The sequence below is a fragment of the Brassica oleracea genome, chromosome C7 (genome assembly GCF_000695525.1).
Source record: "Brassica oleracea var. oleracea cultivar TO1000 chromosome C7, BOL, whole genome shotgun sequence".
In the NCBI taxonomy this organism is placed as follows: Eukaryota; Viridiplantae; Streptophyta; class Magnoliopsida; order Brassicales; family Brassicaceae; genus Brassica; species Brassica oleracea.
The window spans coordinates 44076427-44093272 of NC_027754.1; the positions used below are offsets into that span (position 1 = coordinate 44076427).

At 35.8% G+C, this 16846-nt stretch overlaps 4 protein-coding genes across 5 annotated transcripts; all 4 read right to left on the reverse strand.

The window, feature by feature from the left end:
* Window positions 1–1755: 1755 nt before the first annotated feature.
* Window positions 1756–3280, reverse strand: LOC106306595 (protein transport protein sft2-like). The gene is made up of 4 exons (XM_013743267.1): window positions 2938–3280; window positions 2464–2731; window positions 2259–2363; window positions 1756–2033 (listed from the first exon to the last, which is right to left on the reverse strand). The coding sequence occupies exons 1-4, from the start codon at window positions 3144–3146 to the stop codon at window positions 1923–1925; spliced, it is 693 nt and encodes a 230-aa protein (XP_013598721.1). The 5' UTR covers window positions 3147–3280; the 3' UTR covers window positions 1756–1922.
* Window positions 3281–3368: 88 nt separating this feature from the next.
* Window positions 3369–4933, reverse strand: LOC106306593 (peptidyl-prolyl cis-trans isomerase FKBP16-1, chloroplastic). Its single transcript, XM_013743264.1, has 8 exons — window positions 4717–4933; window positions 4459–4635; window positions 4244–4278; window positions 4064–4157; window positions 3920–3980; window positions 3785–3830; window positions 3638–3708; window positions 3369–3552 (listed from the first exon to the last, which is right to left on the reverse strand). The coding sequence occupies exons 1-8, from the start codon at window positions 4875–4877 to the stop codon at window positions 3475–3477; spliced, it is 723 nt and encodes a 240-aa protein (XP_013598718.1). The 5' UTR covers window positions 4878–4933; the 3' UTR covers window positions 3369–3474.
* Window positions 4934–5074: 141 nt separating this feature from the next.
* LOC106306594 (calcineurin B-like protein 3) lies at window positions 5075–7522 on the reverse strand. 2 transcript variants are annotated; one of them, XM_013743265.1, is made up of 10 exons: window positions 7367–7522; window positions 6750–6810; window positions 6512–6666; window positions 6317–6414; window positions 6165–6224; window positions 5992–6100; window positions 5841–5893; window positions 5663–5743; window positions 5443–5555; window positions 5075–5363 (listed from the first exon to the last, which is right to left on the reverse strand). In XM_013743265.1, exons 3-10 carry the CDS (start codon window positions 6633–6635, stop codon window positions 5306–5308), a joined length of 696 nt encoding a protein of 231 aa, XP_013598719.1. In that variant the 5' UTR covers window positions 6636–6666; window positions 6750–6810; window positions 7367–7522; the 3' UTR covers window positions 5075–5305. The 2 variants fall into 2 exon arrangements, with proteins under 2 accessions (XP_013598719.1, XP_013598720.1); XM_013743266.1 differs by having other exon boundaries at window positions 6317–6399; window positions 7367–7521.
* A 1056-nt stretch (window positions 7523–8578) lies between these two features.
* Window positions 8579–16167, reverse strand: LOC106303397 (oligopeptide transporter 5-like). The gene is made up of 5 exons (XM_013739675.1): window positions 15974–16167; window positions 15308–15759; window positions 10414–10511; window positions 9758–10318; window positions 8579–9647 (listed from the first exon to the last, which is right to left on the reverse strand). The coding sequence occupies exons 1-5, from the start codon at window positions 16050–16052 to the stop codon at window positions 9314–9316; spliced, it is 1524 nt and encodes a 507-aa protein (XP_013595129.1). The 5' UTR covers window positions 16053–16167; the 3' UTR covers window positions 8579–9313.
* Window positions 16168–16846: the final 679 nt, after the last annotated feature.

The following is a 16846-nucleotide window of genomic DNA, read 5'->3' on the forward strand; positions in this document are numbered from 1 at the left end:
TTTTTATAGAAAAATACAGAACAAAAGCATTCTTTGTTAAATTTGATAAGGAACAAGCATTCTTTTTCATTCCTGTAATTTTATTCCTATACGTTTTTTTCATATTCGCTCCTCGTGTTTCTGAAAAAGTCACCAGTCGGAGCTTTATATATTAAAACAGAAGTAACAATTTTGATTCATGTATGATTTTTTTAAAAATGGACTTAATGGACTTATTCCTAAAAAGTCATGTTACATTTAATTTCTAATCTTATCATTTAAATTTTGGACCTACCAAAAGTTTTTATTGGGCTATCAATAATTAGATTTAAAAAATAGATGATCCATTGGATTTATAGATAGTATAAATTAAATAGATATAATTTAATGTTGTAATACTATACATCCATATGCTAAATATATAAATATTTGTCGATGTTAACTTTTAAAATTATAAAGATTTTTTTAAATAACAAAAATCATATTATCTAACGATGATTAATCTCTACTACCTTAAACCAATGAAAACAAATTTTAAACTATATAGTTTATTTTAAAAATTAAACAAAAATTAAATGTTTAATTATTTACTCGATAATTTAAATTTATGAAGCAAAAAGTTTAATTTTTAAAAGACTTTCTAAATTTGTGAAATGTTACAATATCTTTGAATATGACAATAAAATAATATTTTACTAATCTTTATATATATAGTTACGATTTTAGTAATGAAATAATAATCCAGAAATATATATATTGAATAATATACAAATACATGTGAACGTTTGAAACAATCTATTCAATGAAAAAAATATACAGTAAACTAATTATGTTTTAAAAATTGATAGACACATATATATTAATATATACCAATTTAGAATTGAAAACAAAATATTTAAATAAAAATAAATGAAAACAAATACTATACCTCCATATTTTAAATAACAGAAACGGCAACTCAAACCACTTCACCAAACAAAAACATAGGCTCATTCTTCTTAATCATTTAAGTTTTGGATATTAAACGTATAAGAAGGCTGTTTGATGGAAGCTTTACCTCTATGATTTACAACCTCCATAACATTCTTATGCTTCTCTAGCTATATAACTTATTTGAATATTTATATTCAAACAGTCAAGCAAACTAGGAGGCCGAGACACAAATCGTCATCTGACTTGTTTCACAAGTGAAAAACAACACATCGTACTTTTCATACTTTGAAGGCCACCGAGATCTGCTTTACCAGTTTTTTAAAGCGACACGCACGGTTCCCCACTCATTACAAAGCCACCCATTAAAGCTTTCGCTTTTTACACAACAACAAATAAAAGCTTTCCATTGTCTTCTTCTATATGGTATACTCCAAGGACCACGCCATGGAGAGAGCACACTGTCCACACCACTTTCACCAAATGGTTTTAAGTTTTAAGCAACCCATCATCGGCTCCCAAGAAACCTTAGCAAAACAAACAAGACGCTGAAGATAACGAATGGGATTAGACGAAGCGATGACACGCAGCAAGATGAAGACATGGGAGTGTTCCAAATCAAATGATAACCGCCGGTTGAGTAAACAAGGGGCTGTGAAAATCCGGTTTTAGCTATTAAACCAGGATTTGTACAAATTAATTCCGGTTTTACTGGGCCCAACTAAATGTCGTAGCCTAGTAGTAATTTTTTCCTTTTTTTGTCGTAGCCGAGTAGTAAATAAACAAACACAAATTGAAATTGTGATCACTCGATCTTAATTGGGAATGGGGATAATCTAAAAATCATTTGAAAATAACGAACTAAACATTATATATATGCTCACCAGTAATCAACAGCATCGTAAAAAAGAAAAGAGTGATAGCATCAGTTGGTTTCGGAGTCCGGACCTTTTAACATCTCTTTCAAGATCATAAATGTCTTTTCGAAAAAACTCTATACACCAGAGAAAAGCTCATCTCCCAAAAACTCTTAGAACAGATGAGGTAAGAGCAGAACTTAGCAACCTCATGCCGGATGATCCTCCAGGGAAGTAGGATATACAGTAGTAAACCAACGCAAGAACCTGTCCATTACCACAAAGCAAACATATACCCCTCCAATTATGAGATCCAGTATAAGATTTTGCAAGCATAAGTATACAAGTATCTTTTTGTACAATCCAAATCGATGGGGTGAAGAAGAAGAAGCAGGGTAAGCAAACACCACACTTGTTCGAGAGAGTCTAATGTTAGTTGCTAAGATGGGAAGACTTCCATCTAAAGACCGATTTGGAAATGAAATGTAGTACCTGCAAGACGGAGAAGACCACGGAGAGAATGTAGCTGTGGAGAACCATGGAGACGTATATGGTACCAACCATGGTGGCAATGAAACCTATTGTTAAAGGAAGCCTCTGGAGAAAGCCAAGACACACGGAAATTATAAAGAGATTTAAGGAATTCACTCTTAGCTTTAAGGCATGAGACATACACTACATAACTAACGCAGCATACCTCCATGGATGACATGTGTGCGAGCTGATTCTGTGGGCCACGAAGTGCGAAGAACGATCCGATGATAAATCCACATCCGAGGGTGAAACAAATAGCAAATTTCTGAGGCATAAGCACCATGACTGGTAGAAACATAGTGAAGGCAATGAAGATGAAGAACACACCACTGGCGAGAAGCAAACCGAAATACATCAAGGCTTTCCCTGATGGCATACTGCTGGTTGCCGACGACAGGTTCCCCGGAATATCTCTAACTCCCTTCGAAACCCTGTTTGAATACATGTAAAAAAGTTGCAAAAAAAAAAAATCAACAAAAGAAGAACAATCTCATCGATAAGATAGTCATTGATTCAGTAACACTAGAATCCTCAATCTTCTCAAGATTCAGTAACGGAATAAACAAACTGAGGCGAGCAAATCGCATTATACAACACTCGAATTTGGGAAAGAGATGATGGATGACGGCTTGCTTACACACTGAAGGTGCCGGAAACGGTGTCGTTGGCAGATCTAACGGCGGATTCGATGTCAAACCCGAAGCTTCCGCCGCCACCTTCCTCCACATCTCTCGCCGCCGCGTAAGAGTTCCAATCAGCGAGCAGGGACGAACCTGGTTTCTGCTGCTCCGGCTGCTGCTGATCTGCGCTGCTGCTTCCGCCTAGCGAAAACCATCCTTGTGACATTTTCTCTCCAGCTCTTTTGCTCGATTCGGTTTCAAAAGTTTCGACGGAAGCAAATGGCGGAAGATCAGAACGACGGCGGATCAGAGATTCTCGCGAGCGTTAAGGACTCGGTAGAGTAAATTTGAGAATCGTTAGGCTAAACGGTGTCGTTTCTACGTCAGCATATAGTCTTACGAGTTAAGTTACTTATTTTCGTTATGCATCACCAAATTAAAGTAAAGCTTAGAAGAAAAAAAGGACAAACTTAGTAGTTTAATGTAATTTGTATTACAGATTTACAAAAGAAAATTACACAAATAATTGATCAACAATTGTCCCAAGAAGAAGATCATAATACTTTCAAGAGCTGGACTTCAAAGACCAGAGGCTCATTAGCGTGCGATAGAAGGCTGCGTCTTGGTCCAAACTGCATCCACAAAATCAAATCGTTTACATTATGTGTAAGTTCATTTGTTCTTAGTGAGGAATATATGAAGAGTAAGATCTGGCACCTCTTCGGGTATTGGCTTCAGTGTCTCGTTTATGTACCCTACTGATGGAGGTATCAGTGCTCTACGCTTCCCTGAAAATAGTGTGCTATATGTTAGGATCACAAGATTCATCCAAAGACTAGAATCTTCTTTGTTTCATGCTTTTACCTCCAGCTTTCATTCCCACCAATACTTCCTTCAAGCCCTCGATAACCTATTTTGCCAAGCAGTCTGTTAAAACAGGCCATAATCGAATTGATGATATATGTTACATTGCTAAAGCTGAGTGTAAGATCAAAGTACGTCATTGCCGTCAAGAAAAAGTTTGACAGGAGCGCTTTCGCCACTGAACTGGTCCACCGTGCTGAATCAAGAAGCGATAAGAGTTAAGAAAAAAGGGATAGACCGTGAGAGAAATAAGCTAGTGAAGCATCTGAAATCTCTCACCTATGAACGAAATATCCATTAGCACGTCGACATACATAGTTAAGTTCGACCAGGTCCCCTTCATGAGCTTCTCGTCCTTCCCCTTCAATAATCTCTGCATATTTTTAAAAAACTTTCATTACGTCTGAAACTATACTGTAAGAATATCCAATTACAAGTCTCTACATGTTTCCAAGTAACCTTGAATCCTGACGCCACTTGGGAGCTTCAACGTCCTGGACACTTCAATCACCAAACCAAAAGGAAAAAAATACTAGGATGAGGAACTAACTCCCAAGGAAAAAAATTTCTTGTACATGGCACCTCAAAGCAATGATGAAGCACATTGAACAGTAAAGCAATTCATGGTGTAATTGAAAAAGGGTTGAGCTATCTTTGAGAAGGATCATTTTTACCTGATAACTTCAGGTTCCTTCATCTCAGGAACTGGCGCAGCTAAACCAGGAAGATTCACTAGAGTCAAGACCGAACCCAGCCCTGCGAGCTGTATAAACATCCTTCTGGGACGATGATGAACGGCCGAAATAGAAGATAATCTACCACGGGAAACGCCGTTCCTAGAATTTCCAACGCTGCTAATGAAAGTTCAATCTCCAGCTACATAACTCTCAAACCGAGGGGGGAAAACGATAGGTGTAGGTTGAGAAACCAACCTTAATCCCATGGATGATCCGACGAAAAACTGAGCAATCTTCATAGCCATCGTCGTCTTCCTTCTTTCTAGATTCTGGATAAGAAGAAGAGGCGCCAGATTTGACCGCGTCATTAAGAAGCACATAGAGTGGGACTGATTATATACGGAGCAATACACCATAAAACTTTTTGGTCTTGTGGGGCATGGAAGATTAGGACAACGGTTTTAAACACACTGATATTAACACATTGTTTCTCCTTCACTAAACAGCTTCGCTTCCTTGCAAGTTACAATTAAGAGAGAAACCTAAGTTTTCGTTTTCCTGTCTGTTTCTTCGCTTTCCCTAGCAGAAAAAGCTCTTAACTGAGATCAATCAGTGAACATCACAAGATTCAGTAGTATACATACAGATTGCCAGGAGGAGAAAACATAAACCCAACCAGGAATAGATTAAAATACAACTTTGTTTTCGTTTTTTTTCTTTTTCACAGAAGAAACAACAAAATCTTGGAAACTAGAGTTCAGAGAGATTAAAAAAACAAATAAACTTGATACATAACTGAAAAAACAAACACACTTGCCAAACTGTTTGATCTGCTATGCTGTTCTCAGGTATCTTCCACCTGAGAATGAAACACAAAGCTCGGAAACGTAGTGGTGATATCCCTGCACAGATTATGAGAGGGATTGGTTTTAATTATACGTGAGTTAAGAGAGAATAGGCTTAGTGTTTTTAGGAACTCACTTGAGATACTGAAGTGTCATGTTCTTCAGAAGCGAAGGGTGCCTAAGAACAAGGATCCTCCACTCTTCCTTATCTATCCTCCCGTCATGTTTTGTGTCGGCTTCCTCAAATGTCTGCCACATAAACTCAGAGTTCAATCTTTACGTAATTTCTAAACAGCTTACATGAGTTGGAGATTAGTACAATCGAACCAGAAAAATAGTAAGGAAGGGACGCACACCTTGTCGATGATACTCTCTATGACTTCGTCTGATAGGTTCATGCCTGACTCAGCAAGAGTAGCCACCACCATTTGCTTTACCTAGACAATGATTAGAAAGTTAGTGGTGGGAATGTTAAGGGCACACAAAATCTCAACGATTTGAATGGAGCTTGAAGATATATATGTACAGCTTTACCTCCTGTCTCTCGATGAAACCTTGCTGCTTAAGGTCATATAGCTGAAACGAAACTGCAAAATGATATTCCAGGTAACAATTAATGAACTTTTCAAGCAAGTGAACATCAGATCATTTGCTACACATAGTTTTTTTGAGATGAGAGGCGTACAATCAATCTTGTCGTCTATAGGAGCGTTTGGATGAAAGACGGAGAGAGCGCGGGCAAACTCCTCAAACCCCAGTATTCCATTATGCTTTGTGTCGAACAAATCAAACACCTGTGATTGAGCATGTCAGCATATCTTTGTATAGAATCTTAGCAAATAGCTTACAAACGCTTACCCGGTCTGCAAACAAGCTCTCTTTTTTATTTGTCTTGAACAAGGCTAGTTGAAACTCTTCCTGATGCAATTACAACAGGGCACGAAACTAAAAATCAGAAAGACTCTCCAAAAGAAGTAGCAACACGCGTGAGATGTATAATTGCTACATACCTTGTTTATTAGCCCATCATCAATCACAGCACTGCTGATTTTCTTAAACAGCTCATAGAGAGCCTCTATTTCACTCACGCTAACTGCACCCAAACGAACTCGTTATCAAAACACGTCAGTAAACAGAGAGAGCACCAACCGAAGAAATCATTATAACTGAAACAAAAAAAGTTTGCATGGGAGCTGAGAGCGTACAAACTGTCTCTCTCGCAAGTAGTTCAGGGTCTCCAAGGCCTCCAGACTGTTTGTAAATCTCGAGATCAAAACACCGAAACAGAGAGTTGCACACATGCTTGAAACCGTCTACGCACTGCGTCATGATATCTCTAGTAAATCAAAACTCTCCATGACTGTTACACAACAAACAAATCCGTAAGAAATTTCGAATAACTTGAAAGAAACCAGTAATACATTATGAACAAAGATATAATACCTTTTAACCATTTCCTAGTTCGTTAAGAAAGGCAAACACTTTGTAGACCTCCAAAAAATATCTGCCACGAAACAAAACAAGATTCATCATTAAGAAAACAAAGGCTTATATCGGATAGCTGATTATGTAAAAAAAAACAGAAGCAGAAAAGAGGCATATCCTAATACAATCTTTAACTTTTTGCGTTTAGATAAAGTCCAAAAATCATTTCCAGATTAACCAATGTACTATTTCTCTTTTGTTAATAGTCTTGGAACAAAGCATGATTTAGGCAAATAACCCCACACCTATTCAAAATCTATAATCCTGAGAATCGAAAACCTGAATCTAGAAGTGCTTAGGCTATACGGAGAAAGAAAAAAAGGCGATCGAGCTAGTTAGATTCCAAAATTCTCGGATTCAGTTACAAGTTCAGGATGAATGATGAATCTCTCGTTATATAACTCGAAATCCAGCGGATAGGGATTTGATTATTAGTTGCTTGATTCTCAATCTCAATTTTTTTTTTTTTTTGTAATCCCATCGCGATTTTCCCGGGAGACAGACGAGATTACGTAATAGATCGACCGACCGCGAAACCGTAGATAAAGGAGAAGAGAAGAGAAAAAAAGCCTTACGCCACGGCAGATGAAGAGCCTTTTCTTACGGCGGCTCCGGTGGTTGAAGCTGACGATGGTTTTGCGGTGAAAGGCACCAATACAAACAAAAATCTCAATTGGTAAGTGAGAGAAAAGGCAGGCACGATTTTTCTATAAGCAGAAAATTGCAAAAACTAGAAAACAAAATTATTTTGTATTTAATCAAACGAAATAAACAGCTTATTATTATTTACTTTCACTTTCACACGTCGTCGTCGAGTGGAGCCAGCCGAGACCATTATGCGCCGTTGTTTTCATACGATGTCGTTTCGCCTTATCTGAATTGATTTCATCCGGTTTGGTCTGTGTGTGAATTCGGTTTAAGAAAATTCTGGCAGATACCAAAGTAGAGCGTAATATTATGTAACTGACTCATGTTTATATCGTTAGAGAGGAACAAACTATATCAGTAAACCACATATATATTGACCATGTTGTATGTTATTATTAGCTAAGGTTACTGGTGGCTCCTTTTGTACACAAAAAGAAAAAAGAAAATGGAAGCATTCATGCTTCATGAACTAGCCAAGCTAAACATATTCCATATATTATATCAGTGTTGTAGTAATATTTTTGTTGTTTTGTGAGTAATAAATTTTTATGTAGCACTTGTTAGCTTTGTGTGAAGGTGGTGGTTGGAGCAGATGGAAACAGCACAGCTACTCTATAAGGAGCCATCAGCTAATGTAGTCTTATCATATAACACTTCATCACCTAATGATGTTCAATATAATATTCTAATAAACATAAGGCGATGTAGCTGCATGCTTAGCTCCTGTAGACTCTTGTTTGGAGTTAATAGAATCTTGTTCTTATAGCTTTAGAAACAGACAAAAGGTGCTTAAGGTACTTCCCTATGTCTTGAAACACTTTTTATAACTTTTACTAGTGAAATAACATCTCTTGGTACTTCTTGTTGTGGTCCATTTTCTTATCTCTCTTAATCTCAAACTCAAGTTAATTTGATCTTTCCTATTCAGGTTCTCTCTTTGAGTTAAAGCTATGATCTCCTATTGCAAGATGCATGTTTAAAAGTCCGAAGCCACTTGCTACTTCTTAAGAAAGATATATTCAAAATCATTATTTTAACATTGTTTGAGTTCCTAACATCATAAACTCACAATAATATATTAGCCACCAAGCCAATTTGGCAGCAACCATCACTAACCTTCAGGTCTGAGAAACTCCAGAGCAAGTCAGCTTTAGAACACCGGGCAGTCCTTAACCACAATCCCTTTCTCTGTGGGACAATGCGCCAAAGGACAATGATCCGTGTTCTCGCTCCCCCACCAATCAGGAAAACTTATGTTATTGTTCTGTAACGCAAAGTAGATCAACACTCCCATGATCGCCGTACCAGCATCAAGACCAGCAGAGAGGATGTAGTTATGCCTCGCCCACCACCCTTTGTACCTCCTGAAGATATAGTAGTTGAAAACGACTCCAACAATGACCCACGACCAGTAGTTCACAGCCTTAGCCCTCGGCATTGCACTAGCAGCTGAGAAGATCAAGGGGACATGAATCTGCTTTATCCACTTCTTCTCTGGGAACTTCCTTGCAAAGAACCAGACAGGGACAGGAGCAAGGAAGCCAATGAGGAAGAACCAGTTCATCCCGGAGTAAACGCCTTTACTAGTGAACATCCTTCCAGGACCAATGATTCCCCATATGATCGATGCGTTGTAGAACACTTGGTCCCCAGGGCAAGTCCACGGGCTACCTATAGGAAGCTTCTCCTGGACACAGATGTTATCAACCGAAGACAGAAGCCACCATGTGGTCCCAAAACAGACAGTTGCAGAAACCATGGTGGCAACAAGCTGAACAAGAAACATAGATCTCGGAGGAATCTTCATGTAGTGACCAAGTTTGAATTCTCCAACGAAAGACAAGGCTTGGGACATACTCACATAACCGTATGTCTTAGAAAGCCACGTTAGCTAGTGGCTTCCCCGGGTACAAGTAACCGATGATCAATTCCGCTATAACGTTAAGACCCATTTGCTGGTTTGTAGTGGCTTGGATGACTCCGATAGGTAACGTGAAGGTGAAGGCAACGGCACAAGCGAGTAGAAGTCCCCACCATGGAAGCTGAAGCTGTTTTCCAAATCCTTCACATGCGTAGAGAGCTAGCACAAAGGAAAGAAAGAGAACGGTAAGAAACCACCAGTGAGGTACTTCTTTATAGTTCTTCTTCATCAGTCTTGTATGCACATCTTCAGCCTTTGTTGACTTCTTCCACATCCCCCAGATAAACCTAAGAGACATGATTACGAATTCGTAATAAAAAAAATATAAAAAACTTACTAACTATTTATAGTTATATGAAGACTGATCTTATATTTGAGATTCATGCAGAATACTTACTTTCCATCAAAGAGGGCAACGTGAGAAACAGTTGCGGTAAGAGTACCGAAGCTGAGTCCATAGATAAGAGCAAACACAACGCTAACGATGTGATCAAATGCGGCAAGGTTGATATCAAAGGTTTTCTGGTTGAGGATGCGAGTGGTGTTAAACTTCTGAGTGGTGTGATCAAATGTAGTAGAGGTAAAGAGAGGAAACTTCTTTGCATCATAAGCATTGCTCCAGTAGAAGATAGGAAGGACAATGTACAAGAAGATGAGGAATCCAGCAAAGAAGTTGGCTATAGCGAAGAAGGGAACGGCTAAAGGACTGCCTAAGAAGCCTGCAACTACTGACCAGTCGAGACCAAACGAGCCAATGCCTAAACCTTGAAGCCCTGAACCGATTTGTTGAGCCGTGACAGAGCGGATCCATATCCAGCAGAGGAAGGAGAGGGATGAGATTGAAGGGAAAATGTAGCCAGGGATGATGTAGTAAGCGAAGCTTAAGAAGAAGACTATTAGGAAGAATCTAAGCCTTGTCTGTTGGCCTTCACGCTTCTCCTCCTTCTCATGTAAGGCTCTAATCAAATACAGTTTCAGACAAAACTAAACAAGTGTTGGATTGTAAGAAGAAAGTGGTGTTATAGAACTGAAGAAGAAGAGAAGGAAACGAACCTAAAGAGAGAGACTTGAACAAGATTCGAAGGCCACCACATGTACGGTGAGTCCACTAGGAACTTCCTGAACATACCAGCCCATCCGTACCCCAACAGCTTATATAACCAACAAAAACAGACGTATATATGTTAACTATTACTTCATCCGTTCAATAAAGAAAATAAAGTTGAGAACACTTTTGTTTTACAATGATAGATTTTTTTTTGTTTTCTATAAATTTTATGTATTTAATAATAATTGTTAATTGTAAATTTCAAAAAACTATTCATTTACTTTTATGGAAAATTAATAATCACATAAATGATACATTAATGATACTTTTAATGTGTTTTTTTGTCTTTTTTTTTTAACGTTGATTTATTATGATCTTGCATTTATGATATGAGAAAGATTACCTAGACGATTCGACAACCGATAATACTACCTGCCTTATAAAGACCTACGCCTAACTGCATCACCTGAGTCGTCCTATGAACATCCACGCCTGACCAGATTTACTTGCATCATGTTGAAGATCCCTTGTAAGCCTTTCTTTCGTACTCTGCATAATTGTTTAATAAATCGCTCTCTCCGGGACTTTAAACATGTATTTCCTGTAATCTGCAATAAATTGCATAGTCTGGGATTCGAACCCCAGACCTGGGTGTAGAAGCCTTTAAACCTTAACCAGTAGGCTACGATGCTTCCACAATGATGTGTTTTTTTTTCATCATGTGTTTTCTTTATCCCTTATATATCTATACTATTAAATGAGGATTCTATTGTCCTTTTTACCTTAGTCTGCCCTTTTCTTTACTAACATTTTTTTTTTGTCAGCAAACAAAGCAGACTCATGTAGACTCTGCGAACCACCCCGGTAGCTCTGCATCCATATGGACGACAAATGACGGTTGCTTTCTTGCACTGCGTGCGAGACTGTCCGCCTTTAAGGTCTGTGTCCGTGGTATATGAATGATCTCTGAGCTGTTAAAACTCCTCTTTAAAACTTTTATGTCTTCCAAATAGCTTGCAAAGGCTGGCCACTCTTCTGGTTCCGACACCATCTTCATCAATTGAGCACTATCCGTTGCAAAAGTAACCCATGCTTGTCTAAGATTCCTCATACATTCCATTGCCCATATAAGGGCCTCTATCTCTGAGTGTAGTGGCGACTGACTCGCTCTTGTGTTCCTTGCTCCCATTAGTCCATCATAGCCTTCCAGGGTACTATACCATCCTTGCCCTGAAAAGCTATCCTCATTTTTCCAAGATCCGTCTGTAAAACACCATCTACCTGGTATACTCGTTATTATCGAAGATACTTGAATTTGGGTGCTTTCCATATCTTGAGTCTGAGAATTGTGTGCTTCCACCCAAAGTAACGATTCCGTTTCTGCCAGTTTGAGAGTATCTCTCGGGTTCATATCCAAATTGCTAAAAACTTTGTTGTTTCTACCTTTCCATATATACCAGAGAATCCAAGCAAATGAATGATCCTCCATTTCAGGAGAAACTCTCCAAAATAAATGATCCATATTGGTAAACAAAGATTGAGTGGGAAAAATATCTGGATTCATCGGGATCCGTGAAAGTGCCCAGACCTGAACCGCCGGTGAACATTCAAAAAACATGTGATTAGCTGATTCCTCGGGAGCACCACATCGGTCACAAACAGTATCTCTTTGCATTCCTCTTGACCTTAAATTTTTCTTAACCGCTATACATACAGTCAATAGTTGCCATAAAAATGTTTCAACTTGGGTGGGCAGCGTAACTTCCAACAGAACGCCTTCAAAGGTGTTATCGAAGGGCCAAACTGGGGTGGTATTATTTCTCTATCCGGATATACTCGTTCCACTTCATATCCAGATTTAACCGTGTATTTGCCATTGGTTGTAAAATGCCATCCATTCCGGTCTTCTAGATGAGATCTACTGATAGGAATACTTTGAATAATTTTCACATCTTGCGGATCCACCAGAGCCCGAATAACCTGTAGGTTCCATGATCGTGATGTTCCATCGATAAGAGCATCCACTGTTAGGTCCGGGTAAAGATTGTGTTGATTTTTATTTGCTGGTCTCGGGCGAGTGGATGGAAGCCAAGGGTCATTCCATACTGATATAGATGATCCTGTTCCCACCCTTTTGATTAGTCCTTTGCTAACCAGAGATCTAGCAGAGACAATACTACGCCAACCATAAGATGACGAGTATGATCTAATGGGTTCCAGGGGTGAAGCATTCCTGAAATATCTCCCTTTGAATACACGAGAAAATAAAGTATTCGGTTTGTCCATTAATCTCCAAAATTGTTTCCCAAGCATAGTTGTATTAAAATCTGTGAGATCTTTGAATCCCAAACCTCCATCGTCCTTAGAGCTACACAGTTTGTTCCATGATTTCTAATGCATACCTCTCTTGTATGATTTCTTTACTAACATTGCATGTTTCATTAAGGGTAATTAAGTAATATTAATAACACATCTATATTGGGTCATTTTTTGGATCCAGCCCACTGTCCACTTCAGATCTCTATTGGGTCATTTGGGCCGATTAAGAAATCAGATTCAATTCTCACATTTTTTTTCTTTTGGCCATTGAGTCCAAGTTCAAATAATTTTTTTCAACCATTCTTAATTATTATTTTTTTTCTTAATATAATTTAAGCATTCATAAAAAAATGATTTTTTTTCATTGAAAAGTATAAATCTTTATTAAAAGTATATAATTTTTTTATTAAAAATATTAACCACATAATAAAATTAATTTATCAGAGTTATACCAACTTAATTCATCAAAGAAATAAAGTTTAATTTTTTAAATATAAATAGTCATTTAAAATGAAACACGATAAAGAAAGATAAAAAGTTTAAGTCTTTTATAAAATAAAACACAAATATATGAAATATGACATTTACTAAATATTTGTCAATTGAAAAAAAAAAAATAATAAATCCGCGCTATGAAAGCGCGGATCAAAATCTAGTTATATATTAAAGGAGAAACATTGTAATAAATGCATTCACACTATAATAGACACGTGGCAGCCTCACAATGTTTTGATAATAAGTATGCTAATGCGTTCACACTATACACTTTGTATTTTTTAATATAAAACTCACATGCATGGTTTCAATAAAACTTTGGACTTTTAGGTTCGAATCAAAACAAATAAAGAATCAAAAACTAAACTATATATATATTATTTTTATTGTTTACGGACAAAGTTGGGCAAAATATTTATAAATTTTGATTCGGTTCGTTATCCGTTTTGATTTGAACAAAAAAATATAGATATCCGTAACTCTACGAAGCAAATCAAATACTAAAATACAATAGAAAAATAAAAAGCAAATCACACATACCAATATTTTTAGGAACATATATCTAATTCAATATGTTATATGTATATATATACATATATGTACAGAATTATATATATATGTTATATATATTATAGTTTATATTAGTTTTGCAATATTTTTATGAATTAAATTTATTATATTAGGTATTAAAATTTAAAAAGTTAAATAATATTTTATTTTTGTAATAAAATGTTATTATACAAAATTCAATTATTTTAAAATTTTTATTTTATTTACGGATCAAATCGGATATTCTTTAAAATTCTAAATCATTTCAGATATCAGAGTCACCGACTATCCAGGTGGCTAAAGATTGGATCGACATGAATGCCTCCAAATACCCGGATATTCGATCTGTGCCCACCTCTATTTACAGATACAATTTATGTTTCTTTATATGAAAAAAAATCCACTAATGTCAAGGCCTTTTTAATTTTTAATTAATTTTAATTTTATCTTTCATGTATTATTTTGAACAAAAATGTCATATAATATTAATTAACAATTTGTTCAAAAAAAAGAAAAAAAATATTAATTAACAATATCTTTATATATTTGTCAACTATTTTTATATACTTTTACATACATATATATGTGCACCTTGATGTGAGCACCTTGTAACTAAGTATTTACCACAACTGAAGTATCTTTTTTTTTGAAGTTGAAATATTTTTTTTCTTAGTGCTTCTTTAACTACCGACCAAATTGTAGTGAAATAATTTGTCTTAATAATTTTCTTTTCTTTTTTTAACTATTATCTATTTACAAACTATGATATGAAACCATTGGTTCGACAAGACGACTATCTAAAATTTATAACACTAAAATAAACAAATAATAATAATTTTTGTTTTTTACTGAAAAAACTAAAAAATCAAACATTCTAACCGAATAAACCAAAATAAATATTAATTTAAAATAATAGTTATATTTTAAAAGATTAAAAACAAAAAAATAACTTAAAACCGAACTGATATCCAGATTAAGCAGATTTAATATGTTTTTATTAAAAATAACGAAACTAATAATCACATCTCGCGCAAGGTGCGGGTTATTACCTAGTATAGTAGTATTGATCATACACACATGTATATTTTTGCTTGCAAAATAAGATCAAGTTTCAATTATAGAAAATAAAATTACATGTATAAAATTACATGCAGTTTTTATCTTTGTGAAAGGGAGATATTATTATATTTAGATTTTAGACCCAAAACACTTTGTTAATTATTAAATTATTTTCAAAGTAACGCTTGTCGATACACGGGAGATATTAATAAAAATCAACCTATATAAATCTACTAATTATGTTTTCTGTAATAAATTTGTGGATGACTTTTCATATATCCAAAAAATATTAAATTTTATCATATATATTTGTGAATATCAAATTTAAATAATTTAAAAATAACATTAATTCAAGAAACTCAATTACTTTATTAAAAATTTACAATTTGTTATTATCAGTTAATAAATTACTAAAATGTAAAAATAATAATTTTATGAAATGCATTTCTTTTCAAGTGGGAGTATTTTTTTTTTTACCCGAGTGGTTTGCAGAAGCAACATGGCGGCGGTGGGATCAAGGTTCCGGTGATAAAATGCTTTAACAATGGTTATGATGCTAGTCGCATAAGCTCCTCCAGCTCCCGTATTAGCGAACATAGTGATCAACACATGTTCTTTCATGTTAAACGGTCCAGGATTCAACGAACCAGACCAACTCGTACCGGGTAACCGGAATTTCCTCGTCGGTAGAGTCGTGGCCATGAGCTTTCCTAGTGGGAGAGTCACGATCTGAGCCACGACTGAGGATACCATGAGCGGTTTCGACCGGTAACCGAAGAAGATGTTCACGAACGCGAGTACCACGCACGAGGACATTCCTAAGAACCACGTACGGAATGTCAACACTGGCTGAGATGGATCGTCGGTTATCGGTACGGTTAACCGGACTTCTTCTATTGGACTGTCGTTTTCCTCCACGCCTTCTTCATCTGCACGTAAACCGGCCAAAAATCGGTTAATAGGAACCAAACAAAAGTGTTTGAGAAATTAAATATTCCCATTAAATATAGACTTTAATTCATCTTTAGGATTCGAGTTAATATCAGACTTATCAGTTCATATTCTGCCATAACCGTAGTGGTAAGACTCATACCATACCAAACCAAACCAAAAATAGCTGGAACAGAACCGGGTTTTATTTACCGGATATGACGATGTTGGACTCAAACTTCTGCTCCGGAGAATTGGGTTTAGGTCCTGTGACTTTGAGAGAGCTTAGCATTTTCTATCTCTGTTCTGTAAAGTGATGAAGGAGTATGTACTTTCATTACTAGATGAATTTATATAAAAATATACACCTTAAACATGGATGATTGTCTTGATTCATTGAATTTGAAACTAAGGCTGTTTCTGTAAACGAAATAAAAAGTTGTAATCGGTACTACTGTACAAAGTGAAATATCTACTTTCGAGTAAAAAGGTAGCTAGTTTGTTTCTACATTAAGTATCTTAATCAAACAGATAGTTTAGCCAAAAGAACAAACAGATACTATACATGGCAATATAGCTTTCAATAATTAACGTATATTCTAGGTATAGTCTTAGCTATGATTTTTGTTTTCACTCCATAGCTTTGAAAAATTGGAAATTTTATTATATACTTTTATTCAACCTACGTAAGTAAAATACAAAATGAAACTCAGCATTTCAATGATAAAAATAAAGTAACGGATGTTTACAACAAAACAAAATAAATAAATAAACTGACAATTTATTCATTCACAATGTATGTATTCTCGCGTATTAGTTTAGCTTTCATAGTCACAATTATTGTATCATTTTGTTTTGTTTGATAGCCATAAATATCATAGTTTCCACAATTTATCAGTTTTACAATATGAAACCTTATCTCTATTATTAAAAGAAAAGTATTCATTAAAAATACCCGTAAGTTTTCTAACTTATTTACACTTCTATGCCACTGAGAATTAAATTAAACTACATATTTTAATGCTTATCTTTTCCAATTAAATTAATGAGTTTTCCTTAATCAAATTTAAACTTAATGTCATTAAA

Excerpts from the sequence above, each read along its gene's own strand:
- LOC106306595 (XM_013743267.1), bottom strand. The coding sequence starts at position 3,146 with ATGTCACAAGGATGGTTTTCGCTAGGCGGAAGCAGCAGCGCAGATCAG. Across the intron at positions 2,364-2,463 it reads CACACATGTCATCCATGGAG|AGGCTTCCTTTAACAATAGG; the intron begins GTATGCTGCGTT and ends GGCTTTCTCCAG. Across the intron at positions 2,034-2,258 it reads TGGTCTTCTCCGTCTTGCAG|GTTCTTGCGTTGGTTTACTA; the intron begins GTACTACATTTC and ends GGTAATGGACAG.
- LOC106306593 (XM_013743264.1), bottom strand. The coding sequence starts at position 4,877 with ATGGTGTATTGCTCCGTATATAATCAGTCCCACTCTATGTGCTTCTTA. Across the intron at positions 4,636-4,716 it reads GGATCATCCATGGGATTAAG|CGTTGGAAATTCTAGGAACG; the intron begins GTTGGTTTCTCA and ends TTTCATTAGCAG. Across the intron at positions 4,279-4,458 it reads AAGGAACCTGAAGTTATCAG|GACGTTGAAGCTCCCAAGTG; the intron begins GTAAAAATGATC and ends TGAAGTGTCCAG.
- LOC106306594 (XM_013743265.1), bottom strand. The coding sequence starts at position 6,635 with ATGACGCAGTGCGTAGACGGTTTCAAGCATGTGTGCAACTCTCTGTTT. Across the intron at positions 6,415-6,511 it reads ACTTGCGAGAGAGACAGTTT|TTCGTTTGGGTGCAGTTAGC; the intron begins GTACGCTCTCAG and ends TTTGATAACGAG. Across the intron at positions 6,225-6,316 it reads ATGATGGGCTAATAAACAAG|GAAGAGTTTCAACTAGCCTT; the intron begins GTATGTAGCAAT and ends TAATTGCATCAG.
- LOC106303397 (XM_013739675.1), bottom strand. The coding sequence starts at position 16,052 with ATGCTAAGCTCTCTCAAAGTCACAGGACCTAAACCCAATTCTCCGGAG. Across the intron at positions 15,760-15,973 it reads GTCCAACATCGTCATATCCG|ATGAAGAAGGCGTGGAGGAA; the intron begins GTAAATAAAACC and ends GTTTACGTGCAG. Across the intron at positions 9,648-9,757 it reads GTTGCCCTCTTTGATGGAAA|GTTTATCTGGGGGATGTGGA; the intron begins GTAAGTATTCTG and ends CATGTCTCTTAG.